At 38.8% G+C, this 18,403-nt stretch overlaps 1 protein-coding gene across 2 annotated transcripts in view; it reads left to right on the top strand.

Moving 5' to 3' along the window:
- Positions 1 to 3,580: 3,580 nt before the first annotated feature.
- RANBP17 (RAN binding protein 17) overlaps positions 3,581 to 18,403 on the top strand; it is a 153,074-nt gene continuing 138,251 nt past the window's right edge. Inside the window, exons 1-10 of one of the 2 annotated variants that reach the window (XM_061456415.1) lie at positions 3,581 to 3,910; positions 4,821 to 4,911; positions 6,103 to 6,269; positions 9,104 to 9,169; positions 9,702 to 9,806; positions 12,457 to 12,622; positions 14,217 to 14,290; positions 14,740 to 14,859; positions 15,115 to 15,261; positions 16,367 to 16,539. In XM_061456415.1, coding sequence (XP_061312399.1) covers positions 3,827 to 3,910; positions 4,821 to 4,911; positions 6,103 to 6,269; positions 9,104 to 9,169; positions 9,702 to 9,806; positions 12,457 to 12,622; positions 14,217 to 14,290; positions 14,740 to 14,859; positions 15,115 to 15,261; positions 16,367 to 16,539 — 1,193 coding nt within the window. In that variant the 5' untranslated portion in view covers positions 3,581 to 3,826. The remainder of the gene's footprint in view (positions 3,911 to 4,820; positions 4,912 to 6,102; positions 6,270 to 9,103; positions 9,170 to 9,701; positions 9,807 to 12,456; positions 12,623 to 14,216; positions 14,291 to 14,739; positions 14,860 to 15,114; positions 15,262 to 16,366; positions 16,540 to 18,403) is intronic. The other variant, XM_061456414.1, reaches the window with a different exon arrangement.

Raw genomic sequence — 18,403 nt, forward strand, 5'->3', positions numbered from 1 at the left:
ACGGCCGCCCCCGGCGCGGTCCCGGCCAGCCCCTCGTCACCGGCCGGCCCCGGCACGGCTCCGTGCTTCCCCGTACCCTGGCCGGGCCCACCGCTGCTGGGGAAGATGGCGCTGCGCGTCCAGGTCAGAGCACCGGCGCGGCGGGGTCCGGTGGCACTTGGCGTGGCCGTAGGGGTGCGACGGGCCGTGGGGGACCGGGGCCGCGGCGGGACTGCCGTGAGGGGGCGGTGGGAGAGCGGAGGGCGGGAAGTCCAGAGGTACGCGGTGAGGGGCGGAGGGCGGCGCTGGGGACCGCGGGTTGCGGGGGGGTCAGCGCTCGCAGAGGGGCACAGGGCGCGCGGGAGCGACGGGCGGGTGAGGAGGCGAGCGGGAGCTGGCTGGTTGGCCGGAGTGCCGAGGCTAGGTCGGGCTGCTGGGGGCTGGGAGGCTGGTGGCAGGCTGCGGGGTAGTGCCGCGGAGCTTGCAGCGGTCGTGTCACCGTGCCCGTGGTGCGCGGGGCCGGGTCGTAGTGGCGGCGGTAGTGGCATGCGGGCTTTCCCTCTTCCCGCTGCATTAGCGAGTGTCGGCTGGGGACCCGCGCTGGGCTGCGGCTGCTCCCGCCCGTGTGAGGCAGCAGCACCTGCTCTCCCGCTGCCGCTTCTCCTGCGGGCGCTGGTGGGGCATCCTGGGCAGCAGGGGCAGCCCCGCCAGGGCTCTGAGAGGAACATCAGCCACCGCAACTGTGCCTCAGACAGCGCAGGAAGAAAAGGGGGGGGGGGGGGACGTCCCCAGAGGACACTTGCTGAGGTGTTAAGCGCTCCTCCGGAGTCCCCTGTGCTATCACTGGATTGGTGGCATCAGGCTTTGGCAGTGCTGGAGAGGCCATTTTAGGCATTTACTTAAATAGTTGGCGACCAGGCATGCTACGTAAAAACACTACTAAAACATCTTTTGTTATCACTCATACCCAAATGGCCTTTTTCTGTTTGTTTAGTTTTTATTTTTTTTTTCCTCTCCTTTTAAGCAGTGGCATTTCAGCAGTTATGCCCATCCTGTTGCTCTTGCATAGAGCTGGTGGAACTTTGTTGATAGAACGTTTTCAGTCTGCAAACGCCAATTAAAATGTCTGTGGGAATTCGGCCGTGTCAGCAGAACTTTGATCAGGAACCTGCCTGGTTTGCTGCCAGTTTGCTTGGCTCCGTGGCTGCCTGCCTGGTGGGTTGCTGTGGAGCCGGGCCCCTGGCATTCCTGGCCCTTGGTTCTTCCACAGGCTGGCAGGAGACCTGCCAGGGACTTGGAAGAAGAGGACCAGAAGTGTATAGAGAACTTTACTTATTCTTGAATATTATGCAGTTGTGACAAGCAGGTGGAAAAATTAAATAAATAAATAAGTCAATCACAGTATCTGACCTTTTTCATTAGGGTGTGAAGCTGTTTTCTTGGAAAAAATTACACTTTGTGATCCAGAATGCCACTTACACAGGTCTGTTTCTACCTGTGACTTGCTTAAAACACTCAGCATCTAACTGGAAGATCATCTTCATTGACACAAGTGTTGTTTTCTTAGGAATCACCTTTCAGCTATTGATAAAGGTCTGAGGGAAGGAGGGATCTGAAGGCATCCGTTTCACATGCAGATTGTGACAGTCTTCTTTCTTGAAGAAAATACATAATAAATACAGAGCAGGTTTTTTACTTTCTGTTGGTTTCTCAGAGTATTTTCTTAATAAAGTTAATCTCTGTTGCACAGCTGAGTTGCTGTTGTACACAAGACGGTTGTGTTTGCTGATTTCAGGTTGTACTTTTTGGTTTCACTGTCTGAATCAAGGAAAATCAGCATGTTTCCTTGGTATTACACATACAGTATAACCCAGGGAACATCTGACATGTTCCTTGGCAGTCTGAGCATTCTGTGTGCTTTCTGGCCATACCTCAAGTCTACCAATGAGAAGCTTTGTTGTAATTCTCCTGAGACCAACCATGTCCAGATAAAGCATTTCGAAGTGCTGCAGGTCATCAGTCTCAATATCCGATAAAGCAACTTTTCTCTGAAGATTGTAACCTAGGGTTTTTTTCAGGCTTGCTTTAAAAATACCCTCATTGTCACTCAGATAAAATGCTTCAGTTTTAACTTTTCAGCAAGAAGTTAATCCTGATCCTTAGCCTACATTTCTAAATTTTGGTGTATCCTTAATATATTAGCACAGTATGTTAAAGTGCCTATGTTATTGAAATCCACCATCAGTTTTTTGTGTGTGAGTGATTTGTTATCCAGCTTATAAATTACTTGCTATTTTAATGACAGTTAGTATACAGGTGATTAGACCTTGGTGGTTGTGCTGATATCCATCCCAGTTGTATTCTGGACTTTCTCAGGCTTGCTGCCAGGTTTGTCCAGACTTGAAAGTCAAATTTCAGATCACATATAGATGCATCTTTAACTTTTTCTGGTTATGAGATGATAATTCAGTTTACGCCTCTCGGATCATATTGGAATTATACCATTTTGGAAAGATGTATTCTCTGAAGGCTGTCTTTGCTAGATGGCCTTATTCCCATGGTTTAGCCCAATTGCATGGGGTTTATGTTGTTTTCCCTGGCATGTGTGCTTGCATTTTATAAGTTAATTTTAGGTTAATTTTCACTTTAATTGGCATAGCTCTTGCTTAATTTAAAATTGCATTGCTGGGGTTGTTACCTGTTCCTTATTTTTCCTTTACTCTCTCTGAACATAGTGGGGGGGGGACCAAAACCAAAAGATGTCTCTACTAAGCTCAGCCTTTGAGGTATTTGATCTGTTCATTGCAGAAGCAAATGTGCTATTTCTTAAAATTTCTCCAAAGGAACATTTCTCCTTTTTGACTGAAACTCAGGGACTCTTAAAATGTCATTGTTACTGAAATTCAGAAAAAGCTGATTAAAGCCGGGGGGGGGGGGGGTGTCTAGACTGTGCCGAACCAGATCTAATGTATAAAATATCTTTTTGGAAGGGCTAGTGAACAGGCTTTCGACTTTTAAATGAGACTGGTCAAATACTGTGGTTTCTCTTTTCTTTCTAGGCCATGCTTAAGTCATGAAATATTTACTGGATACCCTTTAATGACGTGGCTAGTTCTTGCTGGGAGTCACACAGGCTTTTGGTGAATGCTAAAACTTTTGTTTGTGTAATGATCCCAAAACATGCTCAAAGGGTTCATCTGTCCTACGAGAATGAATCCCTCATGTAGGAGAGAGAGGTTCCCAGCATGCACCTTCTTTACCAAAGAGAATTTTTTCACCTTCTTAGTAGAGGGGAATTTTAGCTCTTCTGTTGCTATTGTAGTTTCACTTCCACTGATATTTGCATTAGCAGTTGTAGGCAATTCTAATTTTTTCCAGATGCATCAATTTAATGAGTAATTACAGCTTTTAAAATGAAATTTGCCAGAAGTTTTCCAAAACAGCATAACTCAAACTGCTCACTGTGCTCTGTCTTTACATCTCTCTTTGGAAGAATGATGGAATTACCATCTAAAGACTCAGAAAAAATAGGGGAATTGAACCGTATTAAGAAATACTTTGGTAGCTGAGAGAATAAGAAATAGCAACTTAATTTTCAGTGTTACTTTTGGCTTCTTGTCACAGAAAGACTCCTGTTTTTTTGTTTAAATGCAAATCAACTGGAAAGCTTAACATAGGTAACAGTTCATGTTACTGGTATAGTATCTAGGTTTATAAATACTTCAAGAAATCTATGTGGTTGAAAATTCTTTATGAAGGTTTCAGTTGTATTCTTTCCTAACAGAGTCTGGCAGAACTCGAAGTGTTGTGTAACCACCTATACGAAGGAACTGATCTAGAACAGCGAATGCAAGCTGAGAAAGTAGTCTTAGAGCTTATTGACAGCCCAGGGTGTCTTAGCCAATGCCAACTTCTATTAGAACAAGGAACAGTAAGTATCTCGAGTGTTATACATAAATGTAATTTTGCTTGTGGAAGCTCACGTATGTTTCTCAGTTGGGTCATTACCTGTCAGGACAATTAAGGCAAAATGCTTTTCTCTTTTGAGACATACTCTGTTTCATAAATGATTCTAGAAATTTTTCCATTTGGAGGTGGTCTTTGTAGAAGTGATAAAACCTTGTGTTAGAGGTATGAGGGACAAAAAGGGAAAGCATTTTAGCTTTCAGTACTTTCAGAAGGGTTGTAATCAGGGGTTGTGTCATCTGTAGAGCAGTGTGAGGACACAGTGTGGTGTAAGCCAGTGCTTGAACATCATATTAGCTACCGTGACAAGAAATAAAGTATTAAAAGAAAAAAAAAATCCGCAAAGTGCTTATGTGTTGTTCTGTTGTCTGCTAGTTTAAACCATTCTAACTCTAGATAAAGCAATCGAGTTGATTCTTATTTGATAGTCTAAGCTAAGTCTAATATAATTCTTGCTGTGTGTTTCAAATAATTCAAAAAGAGAGAGAAAAAAAAAGATAAAACATAAAAAAATATCTTTAATCCAGGGCTGGACCCATGATAATCATCTCATGGTTCTAAATTATCAAATGATTTAAAATCAGGTTTCAAAACTAAAGAACTCTACTGAATAGTGAAATTACTTTAGATGAATGGTTTACATCAAAAGAGATGATAATTTTAGGTCTCCACCTTTTTATTAGTGTTTTGTAATTTAGGTTTGTTGAGAGTGAAACAAAATAAATCTTTTATAAGTTTTTGGCACCCAAAACAAAAATAACTAAAATCTGGTAACCAGATCTGGTGTATTGATTATTTATCAGGTTTTGACTTATTGTCGCTGACTTTAATTAGCCATTTTTTATTTAATAGTATCTTTTGGTGTGCTTTTGTAGACATCCTATGCTCAGCTTCTAGCAGCAACGTGCTTGTCTAAGCTTGTAAGCAGGGCATCTCCATTACCTGTCCAACAAAGGATTGACATTCGTAAGTAATGTTTGTGATTCAAATTTCATTATATAAGTTGGATCTAAAACTTCATGTTAGCACAGTAACCACTTGGTCTGTTTTTTCTCTAGTTCTTGCTATTTACCAAGCCTGTTATAAATAAGGTAGTCATTGTGAAAGAGTGAACATAAAGGTGATTGAGAGGTGTTTCCTTGTTTCTCTGCAGTTAGCTCATAAATAACATTTCCTGTTTTCAAAATTAAAATAAATTCATTAGCTCGGATTAATTAATATTTTTTCAAGAACCCTAATTTTTTCATGGTAGGCTTTGTACTTATCCTGCAAGATGCTGAAGTGATCTAGTATGTATTTGTAAAGGATCAAAGTTGCAGATATTGTTAGTACACCTGCCAGTCACAGGTAACTTTGCTCATGATCAGCTCTTAACCTTTGTAGAAATCATGCCAGGTCAGGTTTCTACTTGCAGGATTAAGATCCTACAAACTTCTTACTTTTCAGGATCTATGTTAAAGTCATTGCTATATTCTAAAAGAGTAAGCAGGTATGTGTTAGGTCTTTAATAGTGAAAGGCTTTGCATGAGGAGCATACGATTCAATTTGGGTTTTTAGCACATTTGCACTGTTGTATCAGTTCTGTGAGTAGTAGTACTCAAAAAGGCATGTCTGAGAATCAGCCTGTTCTGATGAAAGGTTTCAGTGTTCTGTTAGATAAAAATTAACTTGAATCAGCTTTAATTATGCACATTTCAACAGCTTTTGAAACAGGTTAGCTTTGTTCTAGTTAGAGAGGAATTTCTGCAGCTGCAGTGTGCATTGCCTGAAAGGATGTTCTAGGTTGAATTGAGAACGTTCAGGGGGAAATCTTGTCTGAAAACACTTTGTGTATCTTGAGTTGGCTGTGATTGCTGCTGTTACATAGTGAAATACTCAGTCCCCAGTGTATAGGTCCTTAGTGAAAAGTTAACTCTGTTTTACCTGCCACAGTTCTCTGAATTCACAAACTGTCATCGCATGTGTCTTAGAAAAATGATGATGTAATGTGCTTTGTGTTACTAAATGTTGAGCTGTATTTAATGATTTGGCATAACTTATATTAACTATAAAAATATAGCTTTTAAAAAATCCATACTTTGGGTTTCTATTAGAACCATTTAATTAATTTTCTTTTCAGAAGACTTTTGTTGCTGATTATAAAATGCTTCTTTCCAGGAAATTACATTCTGAACTACCTAGCATCTCAGCCCAAACTGGCTCCTTTTGTCATCCAAGCTCTTGTGCAAGTCATTGCTAAAATTACAAAATTAGGATGGTTTGAGGTACTAAAAGATCAACTCATCTTCAGAGACATTATTGCTGATGTAAAAAAGTTTTTGCAGGTAGGAAACAGTCCTTCACTTTTGCCATTTTTTTCTGTTTGGACCTCTTCCTTTTTAGTGGTTGGCATGTTATGTCACTTGGGTGGGAAAAGTGTGAAGAGCATTGCTTAAAATAGAAGATCTCCCTGCAGTGAAGAACCAGTGTGGGTTTGATACTTGTGAGCTTGTGGGGTTTGATGCCTTATAGTGTTCATAGTGCTGTCGTGGTTTCTGTTCGTTTTCTTTCTCCAGAGCACTTTTTCATAGTGTGGTTGTAAACCATCAGTCCCTGTTGTCAAGCTATTCTGTGTATTGCCTTTTTTTTTTTTTCTGTTTTCAACGGATGTGGAGATACATTTCTGATAGTGTTAGCTCCAGTTATCTTATTACCTGATACTGCACCATCGGAAGAGTGAGACTGTCCAGGGCTTTAAAGCATGAGTCTGATTGTTATTCTTGTAATAATGACTGCTAAAATTGTGCCAAACTGTTCAGTTGTAGAACTGTATTTTTTCAGATGCCTGTCATGAGTAAGAAAGACACCCTTAGGACACCAAACAAGTTGTTGGAGTGTTCACTGTTACAGTCTTACATTGTTGCTTTTGTGTATCATCAGTGGGACTTCACCTGCAATATAATGCTTAGGAGTAATCACTTTACATCCTCTTCTCTGAAGAAAGCTTATGTAAAAGTAGAACTGAAGTACACAAAATTACAGGACACTGTACTTGTTACATGGTTGTGGTCCTTGTTTGCCCCATTCCTTTTTCCCTTAATGAGAAATTAATGCCTTGTATTTGCATGCATGGGCAGTTAGGCACCTGCGTGTATATATGTTCTCTGTCTATACATGTAAGGAAGAGTGAGAATAAGAAATAAACCAAAAGACCTTCTGTCTCTCCTAGGATTGTAGTGTACAATCTAGGGAGATGATAAGTTTAGAGTGTTTTTATAACTTTACCTGTTTTAGCATATGTATTTAAATCTGACCTAAGTACATTCTAGGTAGGGATACGGGAAAGTTTAGGAGGACAGATCACTCATCTTCCCTCTCCAGTAACTGGATGAGGCAGGAATGTTCTTGTTTTATATTTCTTTCCACATTGTTTCCTGTTTCCACGTTGCACTGGTCACTGTGAGAAAGATATGTTACAGGGTAGGAAGATGATCTTGGTACATAGGATTTGAAAATTGGAAGTAATTTACTCTGTCAGAGTGCACTCATTTGCTGTGGACTGTTCATTTTTCAAGTTTACAAGTCAAATCTGGAGTAAGCGCTGTCAGACACAGTGGCTAAAGATAGAGGACATATAGCACCTTCTGTGGAGTAAGTTTGAAGAATGTGGTTGGCTGTCACAGGTTATTAGCCAGACTTGGTTATTTCATACATTTAATGTGTACAGAAAGGTTCTTAAAAGGTTTTCTGGAAGATGTTTAATGTCCTTTAAGATTTTAATACAGATTAATCTTTCTGAGTGTCTGTGTGAGCATAAAGCCTAGTGCTTATTTTGAGGAAAAAATAATCAGGAAATTTAAGCTATTTGGAAATTTACTTCCAAAATGATCTATTATGTGTTTGTGTGTTGGTGATTGTGGCAACTCAGCAAGAAGATAGGAAGTTATATTTCTTGCCAATAAATTTCTGATTTGTTTTTCCATCTTCGTTTATAATACTGCTGAAGTTAATGTACTTTTTGAGTTACATTGGGAATGTCTAATAAAAGATAAGTTGCAATATTCTGTTTATTAAAAACAAACATATGATTCTACAACAGTTTGCAGTTATTTTTATGAATGTACTGTAATTGGATTTTGCATTTATTATTAAACTGATTGCAATGTGAGTCTTAAGTGTAGCTCATTAAAAGTACAGATTTAAATACAAAATTTAGCTTCTTAAGAGATTTCTTTAGTTAAATTAAGAATTCCTGTAGAAAAGAAAATTAAGCCATAGATCTACTAGTGAATTAAATTTTAGATAAAAATGTAAAAGGTAATCCCTAAACAATACTAATATCTGTTAATAATTAGCATATGGTAGTTTCAAATACATATGCATTAGTATTCCAGTTTAAAGTTCATCCAGTATGAATTTGAGTGTGATTTAATGTAGGAAAATGGGTTAGCAGCTAGGACTGGAGTTCTGTTCCCAGCTCCTTCATAAGTCACCACACAGCTTTTCACACCTGTGGGAAAGGGGAGGTTGCATTTTCCATGTCTGTAGGCTGGTGTGATGTAAGGAACGTTCATATAGACTTATTTTAAAAATGTGAAATGTAAAAGGAAGTTCTGTTCAACTTACGGGACAGGATGTTTAATCTTACCGAATGCAGAAAGGGCAGCAATGTAAATGTTGCCTGAGAGTTCTCTGACATTTTGTCTGTTGCTTCATAAGTTGAACTTTGGGTGAAGTTGCAAAAATGAGTGTGGTTGTGACAGGTATCAAAGATATTTTGACAAGGATGACATTGCTTTTTGAACACTTGGGGAGCTGAGCCTGCAAACTGCAGCTGTGAAAGTAGACATAGAGATCTTCCCCCTGACTCAGTGATAAGCCCCAATTGCAGTTGATTTTAATGGGCTACTCACAGTCTTATTTTCAGATGGGTTTTTGTTAAATCATGATTGATAATGATTTTTTCAGAGCCACATAGGAAGTTTGAAGATCTAGTTCTACTGATGTTGATAGAATTTGTCATGAAAGTCTTCTAAACAGCTTAGGGTATCTCAGCCTAAAAATTCTTCTTGATTCCAGAAATGTTGGAAAATAGAAAATTGTCTGATTCTAGAAATGTTGAAAAACACTAACTACAAGCTGTGATGTTTGAGCATTCCTGCCTGTTTTTTTTCTGTAGGGCACTGTGGACCATTCCGTAATAGGAGTAATGATTCTCTCAGAACTGACTCAGGAAATGAATCTAGTAAGCATGTTTGTTGGGTTTTACTTTTTTCCTTCCACAAAGGATGTATGTATTGCTCAGGAAGCAACGTGTTGAATGTTTTTGCCCTTCAGAAAAATGGCTGGAGAAAGATTTCTTAGACATGAAGGGATTAATACGTACCCTCCTCCCCCCATCAGAATAGAAAGACAGACTAGAAATTCACAGTGCAGGGATTCTACCTGTACCAGATACCCTCTGTCAGATATGGCATGTAAGTTTCTTTCATCACAGTCACTAGAACTGATAAAGCAAAGCGAGTGATCAAATTCAAGTGTATTTCTGCTAATGATATTCTTTTGCCTACATCTTAACCTGAGGAAGTGCCTTAGAGCTTTTCATCCAGATATACAACCTTGAAGGATAAAAACAAAGGACTTCAGGAAGCTGTCAAGAACTGTGTTTAGTGCTGGACCATAATTTTAATTTTTAGTGTCAAATAATCTGACAGATATATCTGTCATAGTTATGGCAAAGAAGGGAACAGTGTTTATTCTGTCCTAACTTTTCTTAGGTTGATTATTCGAGACCTTCATCAAAACATCGTAAAATTGCCACCTCATTCCGTGACACCTCTCTAAAGGACATACTGATGCTTGCGTGCTCACTTTTGAAGGAGGTGAGGCTCTTTATAATTGCACCTAAATCATTAACATCATAATTGTCCCAGTTTGAGTCCTTAAGCTTTTCTGAGTTTAGGAATTCTGTATTTAAATGGATTATGTGACACCCAGTTAAGCTCAAGTGACTGAAAAACTACAATCATCCTTGTGTGTCTCTTGCTGTCTCTCAGTCTGTCTGTGCCATCTCTCTTTTTATATCTTGCCATAACGAATGAAATACCTAAATTCTGAGCTTCTCTTTTTTTTTGATGTTTTTCTCGATTGCATCTCAGTTTTGTTGGGTCTGCCATCTCAGTATTTGCTAAAGCATTATTTATTAAACTGGGAGTGACCAAGAAGACAGACAGATGCTCTGTCTGGTGGTATGGCAGTGCAGTCCAATCTGGCCAAAGTGGTTTTCCCCTTCCCTAGTTCTCTTAACCTCTCTGTAGCATTTTGGGGTTATTCAGGCTGCAGCCTCTCGAGAGCCTCGACAGGAGGTGGTGAAGAACTGCACACTGTAAGCTAGGTCTCTCAGGACCAGGTAGGTTGAACTGAGATCAAGGCTGGAATTTGCACACTTTCCCTTTTGCGTTGATCAAGGCCTTCTATAGCAGTGGAATTGGCACCATGAGGTACCATTCTAATTTTCTTTAAGCTCAGGAAACATTTTGCTTTTGAGAGCAGCTTATTTTTTTAATGTTGCTTGATTTCTATTCTTTGACACTTGGGAGTGCTGGTTTATTTGTTTTCTCTGAAAACCAAATGAATTGGGTGGTGAAATTTGGACGCAGGCCCTTAAGCTAAGAATTTAAACACAGATGCCATCTCAGTGGATCAGTGGATAATGGTTACAATTACTTTTTTGGCTAAAGAAATAATTCTCAAGGTTGAGAGTTGTGACTGAGTTACTGCTTAAAAAAAAACAAGAGAAACTGTGTTAACTTAAATTTCTTTCAAAGTACGTTTTTCGTCTAACTAGCATGTTTTACCTCACATTGGCAGTCAGTTTCAAGGGCATGTGTGGTCAGCTTCCAGTGCTCAGGTGACAAGCAGTGTATTTATTTAATATATAGAGCAATTAAATAGTGTGTTAACCCTCACCTCTGAAGGGGAAATCCTCTGCTGATGTACAAAGGATGTTTTAAATCAGTGTTGGGATTGAACATTAATGGAGAAATTGTATATAATTTAAAACAATTGGATAGTTTGGAAGCATCTTCTTAGAGATAGTAAACCCCATTCCACAAAACGGTAAATATAAGTGTGAGAACCTGTATCCTGCAACAGGTTCCTAGCTTTCTTGAAGCTCAGCTCGTCAGCAGGTGCTTTCTTAGTCTCTCATATGTTGAAAGGTATGTCTGAGTAACATCACGCAGATTTCCATACAGAAACATAAGAAAATTAGAATTTGCTTCTTTATAATGCCAACTTCAGTAGAGTAGGCTGGGTTTAGAAATATTTCAGGGTCTGTAATACACTGAAAAATACACTCACACAACTAATTCCACAACCACTAATTCCACAACTAACAAATGTGGAATCACTAAAATAATCCCAAGAGATTAAACATTACTGAGAAGACTGGTGGCAAAACAGGTTCTGTTCATACAAGACGTACTAAAATTCAGTGTTGATTTCAAAGCTAAATTCATAATTTAGTGTCAATTCTAATGTGGTGCAAGAGTTATTATCAAGTTAATGAGGCATCTGATGGCACACAGTTGATTTAAATTCCTATCATCAGAATTTTAAAACTTCCTGTTAATAAACCTAAGATGTGACTTTGAATTTAAATAAGGAGCAGATGAACTAGATGGAGTTGTTGCATTTGCGTTTATTTTACTGTTTTTCTAGGCAAAATTATGTCAGTATTTTATGTTCACAATCTGCATCAGTGCTGAGTGCATTTGAGCTTTGTTTTCAGTGCTATTATATTGTGTATGTAATCTTGAGGTAGTAATATCTTCAAGCTAAAATGTTATCATTATAGAAGGGGATGGATAAAATGTGTTCTCACAGTATGTTGAGTATAGACTTCAAAATTCAGACAGCTTGTTTAGCTTAAAGTACCTTTTTATTCTGACACTATGCAGGTTATAAAGCAGTAGAAACAGTAACAGCATTTGTACAGATGTTGTAAATAGCTACATTTAGATTCCAGACTGCTCATTTCATTGTTTTTTTAATGCCACTTTTTTCTACACTTAGCAGAGGAACAGTTTAGCCGCTTGGACATCAAACTTAAAAATAACCAATTGTAGAGGTATTTTTTACCCACATGATTCATATAATCTGTACTCCCCGCTGGTCTGGAGTAACTGAAGTTACATGACACCTTACAGTTTAATTTTTGCAGTGAAGTTAACACTCTTTTTAACAAACAGTGTTGGTGATGTGCTGAGTTTTACCTGGAAGTATTTTATGCAAAAAGATTATTTCACCAGGCTTTGTAAAATTTGTAAGTCTGGGAGCTTTAGCATGACGTGGAAGATGTCTCTGAGGCAGTAATAATAATTTATTGTTGAAGGATTTATTTTTTTTTCTCTTAATACGTGCTCTCTTGCTTTGAACTTTGCAGTTTTATATCCAAACCTTTCCCTTTTCAAAGCTGTTTTTAAGGCATGTTCTGTGCAGGTGACCTAACAAGGTTTCTTTTCTCTTTAGCTCTTGGCAAAACCTTTAACCCTTCAGGACCAACGGCAGCAAAGTCTAGCAATGCAACTTTTGAAGCTTGTACTAAACTGTCTTAATTTTGATTTTATTGGAAATTCAGCTGACGAGTCTGCAGATGACCTGTGCACTGTGCAGATTCCAACAAACTGGAGAACAAGTAAGAAAGGACCATAACTGTTAGTCTGAAATTTATATCCAGTGGTTGTATAACTGCTTTTGTCACAGGACTTGCAAGTATGAAATAGTTTCTAATGTGGAGTGGATTTTTTTTTTGTGGCGAGTTGTTTGTAAACCTCTTCTGCTATTTCTGTCACATTTCTCCTATTGTTACTTTTACAGAAAGAAATAACAGTCTGTAACATAAACATTCACAGTAAATTAAATTTTTCTGATTAGACACTGAATGCTATTCTCATTCCTGGCTTGAGCACCTTGAAGAGGTACTGCAGTTGCAGCATGTCTGTTTTCCCTTGTCTTCTTCCTGATGAGAAAAATGTGATAATCATGGTTTAGTGTGTTCTAGTATGTGAGCTTGTTAATAGAGGCAGCAGGAGGATTGCATCTTGATTCTTAGATTCTAGAGCTTTGACTTCCTGGTATACAGTGCAGACGGTGGTCTAGTATAAGTATGTCTGTGGTGGTCTGACCCTGGGTGGAGGCCAGGTGCCCCCAAAGTCACTCTGTCACCCCCCTCCTCAGCTGCACAGGAAAGAGAAAATACAACAAAAGGCTCATGGGTCGAGATAGGGGGACACGGGGAGATCACTCAGCAATGGCAGTCATGGGCAAAACATACTTGACTTGAGGAAATTAATTTACTACTGGCTAAAATCAGAGTAGGGTAATGAGAAATAAATCCGAATCTTAAAAAACCTTCCCCCACCCCTCCCTTCTTCCCAAGCTCAACTTCACTCCTGTATTCTCCACCTTCTCCCCTCCAGTGGCACAGGGGGGACGGGGAATGATGGTTGTGATCAGTTCATCACGTCTCTGCTCCTTCCTCCTCAGGGGAGGAGGGTTTTCCCAAGGCTTTAGTTAAGATACTTCAGATTGTCCGTGAAGGGATCTTTCTTTGGTCATTAAACGCAGAGAAAGCCTAAAGGAGATTAAACTTTATTATGTGAGGCTTTATTTTACATCAGTCATCCTATGAAATAATGCTTATAAATGGAATAACTTTGAAATATCACTTCATTTGTGAGATTTATTAATTGTGAATTATTGGTGAACTTCTACTCTGTTGTTACCCCTTCATAAAGTGTGGGGTAGTGTTGTAGTTCATTTGCATTGTAGTTCATTCAGTGTGATTCCTCAGTGTATTGGTAACTGTTTAAAGCATTTTCTTCTGTTTATCAGTCTGTAGACTTCAGGATAGTCTTTGGAACTTCTGTTAAAAACTTGTCTTTTTTTAAATACAGACTAAACTCATCCTTAGTATCTGAAACCTGTCTTCTCTTAGTGTACTACCATAGTAACCTGAAGGAATCAGTTTACCTACATCTATAACAAACCTGACAAAGTATTGTATCATCAGTAAAGGAAGTATTCTTTATGAGCTGTAGCACAGATTAAATGTGATAAAAAGAGTATGGTGCTTTGATATTTTACAGTGAACTGATTAATCCATCCATTCATAATTTATTCTCAGTTACAGTGATACCTCTTACTGTTTTGGTTACAAAGAAGATGATACAGTTAAAGATAATTACTGCTTGTAGAGTGTGTTAAAACCAATTTCTCTTTTTCCATAGTCTTCCTGGAGCCAGAGACCTTGGACCTGTTTTTTGATTTGTATCATTCCCTTCCACCTATGCTGTCTCAGTTAGTAAGTGAAACTTAGTGATTTACACTCAAGTAATGATGGAAGATAGTCTTTTAACAGCTATACCTTGTACAAAAGACTGTTTTATTCCCTGCATTAGCATTTTATGAGTTCTTATGGGTCAGTGCCAAGTCAAAATGTCTTTTCTTTCAACTTCAGCCCCAGTTTTCATTTCTGAATCGGAAAGCATCCAAATACCTCCTCCCCCAGTTCAGCATTACTCGGCCACCTGATGATAAGTCAGAAGCTGTTATAAACAGGAATTTTAAAACTGAGCCACATCAGTGTTTAGTGATTGCATAGACATTGCTGCAAAAATAATTTTCAGCTGCAGAATGTACTACAGACAGCAATGGGATGGATTGCTCTAAACATTTAAGATATATTTATTCTGAAAGTTTAATTATTTTTTTTTAGTCTTACAGTATTTTTTAATTATTACTATTCTTTAGGCACTTTCTTGTTTAGTGCAGTTTGCTTCTACAAGGAGATCTTTATTCAGCAATCCAGAACGTGCCAAATATCTTGGTAATCTGATCAAAGGAGTGAGACACATCCTGGAAAATCCACAGGTATCTCTTTAATTTTTATTTGATTTATTTGAAATGCTAAAACATCATGGATTTGTTGTTCCAGTTACACCCTTCATTAATATACTCAGTTGATCAAAACCACTTTCAGCCAGATTTCTGTTTGCTTTGATTTCCTATTCAAAACAAAGCAAAAGTCCTGTGCAAATAAAATTGGCACCCAGTTAGCAAGACTGCTTATACAATTTCTGTTAGATTAAGCTATTAACTTCTGAAAAATTGCTGCTTTTTATTTAGGGTTTATCTGATCCGGGTAATTACCATGAATTCTGTCGGTGTTTGGCTCGGCTAAAAACCAACTATCAACTGGGAGAGCTAGTAATGGTGAAAGATTACCCCCAAATCATCCAGCTTATAGCAAATTTCACTATTACTAGCCTACAGGTAAGAGTATATACAGATTTGGTTTTGACTCTTGAATGACAAAGAGGACTGGCCCCGGTTCTCTGTGGTGTTTGTGAGGAGGTGGTAATGCTTGTCTTTACGTGAAGTGCATTTTGTCAGAGATGTAACTCAGATGTAATCTAAGTTCTCTGGAACCGGTTTGCACTCTTCTGATGCAGTTTTGTAGTGGGAGCAGTTTTAAAGGAAAGAACGACAACTGAAGCACGGCATCGATGAACGTTAATCCTTCAACCTTAGTTCTTGCCCTCAAAAAACAAAAATCCAACAAACTACACCCTTTATACAACCCTAAAATACTTAACACCTATGCTCCCATGTAGACTTTGAAGTGCCTACACTGACTAGGTTCTTGAGTTGTGCTTTTGTCCATGTATATATATGTTTACACACACACAACTTCCTGTGTGCTGAGCTGTTGAGTGCAGAGTTCCCATCCGAGCTGGATTCAGAAGATTCGTGGAATAATGGCTACATTTTTGTGGGACCTACATCTGTACAAGGACACATGTCTCATGGTCAAGATTCTCACAGTGTTAAAAATGTTACAGATTTGTTTTTGAATTACACCATGATAGAGTCATGCACTGTTTGAGTAATAAAAGAGTTGTTATTTTATCATTTCCTCCAGAGTCGTTCTCTAGTGTTCAGGGTAACAGCTGAAGATAGTGACCTTCAGGAGAATATTTTGACCTTTGAATTCCTGAATTATCAATGGCAGCTCCATAAGCTTGGAAGAGAAAAAAAGAGTTGAGATGCATTTTAATTCTTTACATTCCTTCTTAGGTGGCTCTGGACAGTTTCTTATTCCACATTTAGGATTTGTGAATGGCCCTTTTATAGCACTTAATTCTCGCCGTGCACTGTTTAAGAATCTAGGCCTAGGTCTGAGTCCTGGATTTTACTGAGAGGAGGTAGGAGTGCCTAAAAGTAATGCTGGATCTAATGTATGCCATAGCATGTCTCAGTTCTGATGGGGTCCTTCGGTAGCTATGTGAATTAATAAGACTAAATAAAACCATCATGTTTCACAGCTAAAATTTCACACTGGGATGCTTTAACAGAAGTATGTTTTCTTTTCTTATAGCACTGGGAATTTGCTCCAAATAGTGTTCATTATTTGCTAACTCTGTGGCAAAGAATGGTAGCATCTGTTCCATTTGTGAAAACGGCAGAACCCCACCTCTTAGATACATATGCACCTGAGATAACAAAAGCTTATATTGCTTCTAGACTGGAATGTGTTCCTGTAGTTATAAGGTAAACTTGTAATTGCAACTTTAAGATTGTAATGTGGAATGTTTAATTTTCTGGTTTGCTGGCATATTATGTTTTGTTTAAAATGGAAGTACACTGGTTCTCATTACCATGGTGATTTCTTTAGCTGCTCTTAGTTGGCTGATATAATTTTACTCATTTTGCTTATTAAATCCAGGCCAAAATCAAATGTAAATTCTAATTGTGTTTCCTTTCATGGGCCTTTGTGTTTTGAAACAAGCCTATTCCCCACACCCCTTCTTTTTCAAGGCTATCTAAATTAACTATTGTGACATGTTTTCTCAGTGAATCACTTTCTAGGGCCATAGAGGGTAGAGTGATGGGGGAAAGCAGATTGAACCCCATTCATGAGAAAGGGTGAGACCGAATAAAACAAGCTAGTGAGTGTCAAGATTGAAAGTGGCCAGTTTAAAAGTTCTTAGCTCAAATCTTCTTTTTAATAGTTTAAATAAATGACCTGTAGTCCACAATATAATATAGCACATAAGAAAAAGGTGTTTAGATTACTAGGAAGGATTTAGTTTTCTTCAAGGGCTTTTATAAATTCCTACTGATAGGATTTCCTGTCAGACTACAGGACTGCAGAATAAGTCACATCTGCTTTTGGTTTTCAATTTTGCATTACTGAGATGATGTTATTTGTTCAGTTTATGTGAGGAAGTACATTCAACTTTACCATTATTGTCCTTTTTGTCTTATCTTGGCCAACATCTTATGTCTGCAAATTACATCATTTGCCATTTTACTGTTTAGTAACTAAGCTGTAGCTGGTGTTATTTGCCTTAAGTTATCACCATAGGTACGTTAAAGGCTGACGACCTTAATGGCTCAGAATCATGAGCTTCACTATCATTGTCTCAGAACCAAGAACTCATAGAACCTAGGGGAGCTTCCAGTGTTCCAGTGCTAGGACAGAGACGGAGAAGCAGCTGGTTGCAGATGCAGTGAGTTTTCATGAGCCTTCTTTCAGCCAGCCTACAATTCTAGTAGCATTTTTATCTTCTCTGTTCAGCTTTTCTGTAGTGGAATCTCAGGGTTGAACCTTAAATCTCAGCTTTTTTCTCTACTGAGTGGTACATTACATATCACCTTCCAGATGTGAAGCACTTAGTAGGGCTGAACTGCTGGGTCAAACCATCTGGCATGACCAGATCTGTTGAAATGAGCTGTTGTCTTCATCAGCACTGAAAATTCAGTGATGGCACTGATGAGAGATTTCCTGAATGTCCTTGATACATTTTGGAGGAGCAAACTGTCTAATCCATGAAAAAAGCCAACAGGGACAAGATGAGGAAAGTACTGATCTTCTTTTCTACCAGTCCGTCATTCTTAAGACAGTCTGTGTAATGCTGTTGGTATGTATCCATTCTTAGCTCTAGGTGATTAGTATACCACTGTTGTATTGTCTTATTCTGTTATGTGATGAAAATCCTCAGCTATGGCATTTTTCTACATAGCAATATCAAATGTAGACTTTAGCATCAAACATCCAGACCATTCTTGAGAAACGTGGGATGTCTGGGAGTCAGTTTCATAAGACTACTGACGTTTGCTCAAAGGAGATGAACTGGTGTCTTTGCAAATGAATCCTGTTTTCTGGGATGACCATTTTTCTTATAAACCAGTCAATAGCATCACCCACCATTCAGAAGCCATACAGGTCCTTCAGACAGAGAAAGAACAATGGAAGGAAAGTTACTTTTGCCTTTTGGGGGGTTTAAATAGCTGTTCTCCCTTTCAAGTAAGGGTGAGTGAGGAGGTAGTGATTCTTCTGCAAAGAGTCAGCAAGAGGATGCTCTTCTACAAACTATAAGGAGAACTTTTATGTCACGTATTTGTAAATACC

Source organism: Pezoporus flaviventris, unplaced genomic scaffold, assembly GCF_033815535.1.
Source record: "Pezoporus flaviventris isolate CSIRO_AGI_PZ_B2104156 unplaced genomic scaffold, CSIRO_AGI_Pfla_v1 ptg000023l, whole genome shotgun sequence".
NCBI classification, from domain to species: Eukaryota; Metazoa; Chordata; class Aves; order Psittaciformes; family Psittacidae; genus Pezoporus; species Pezoporus flaviventris.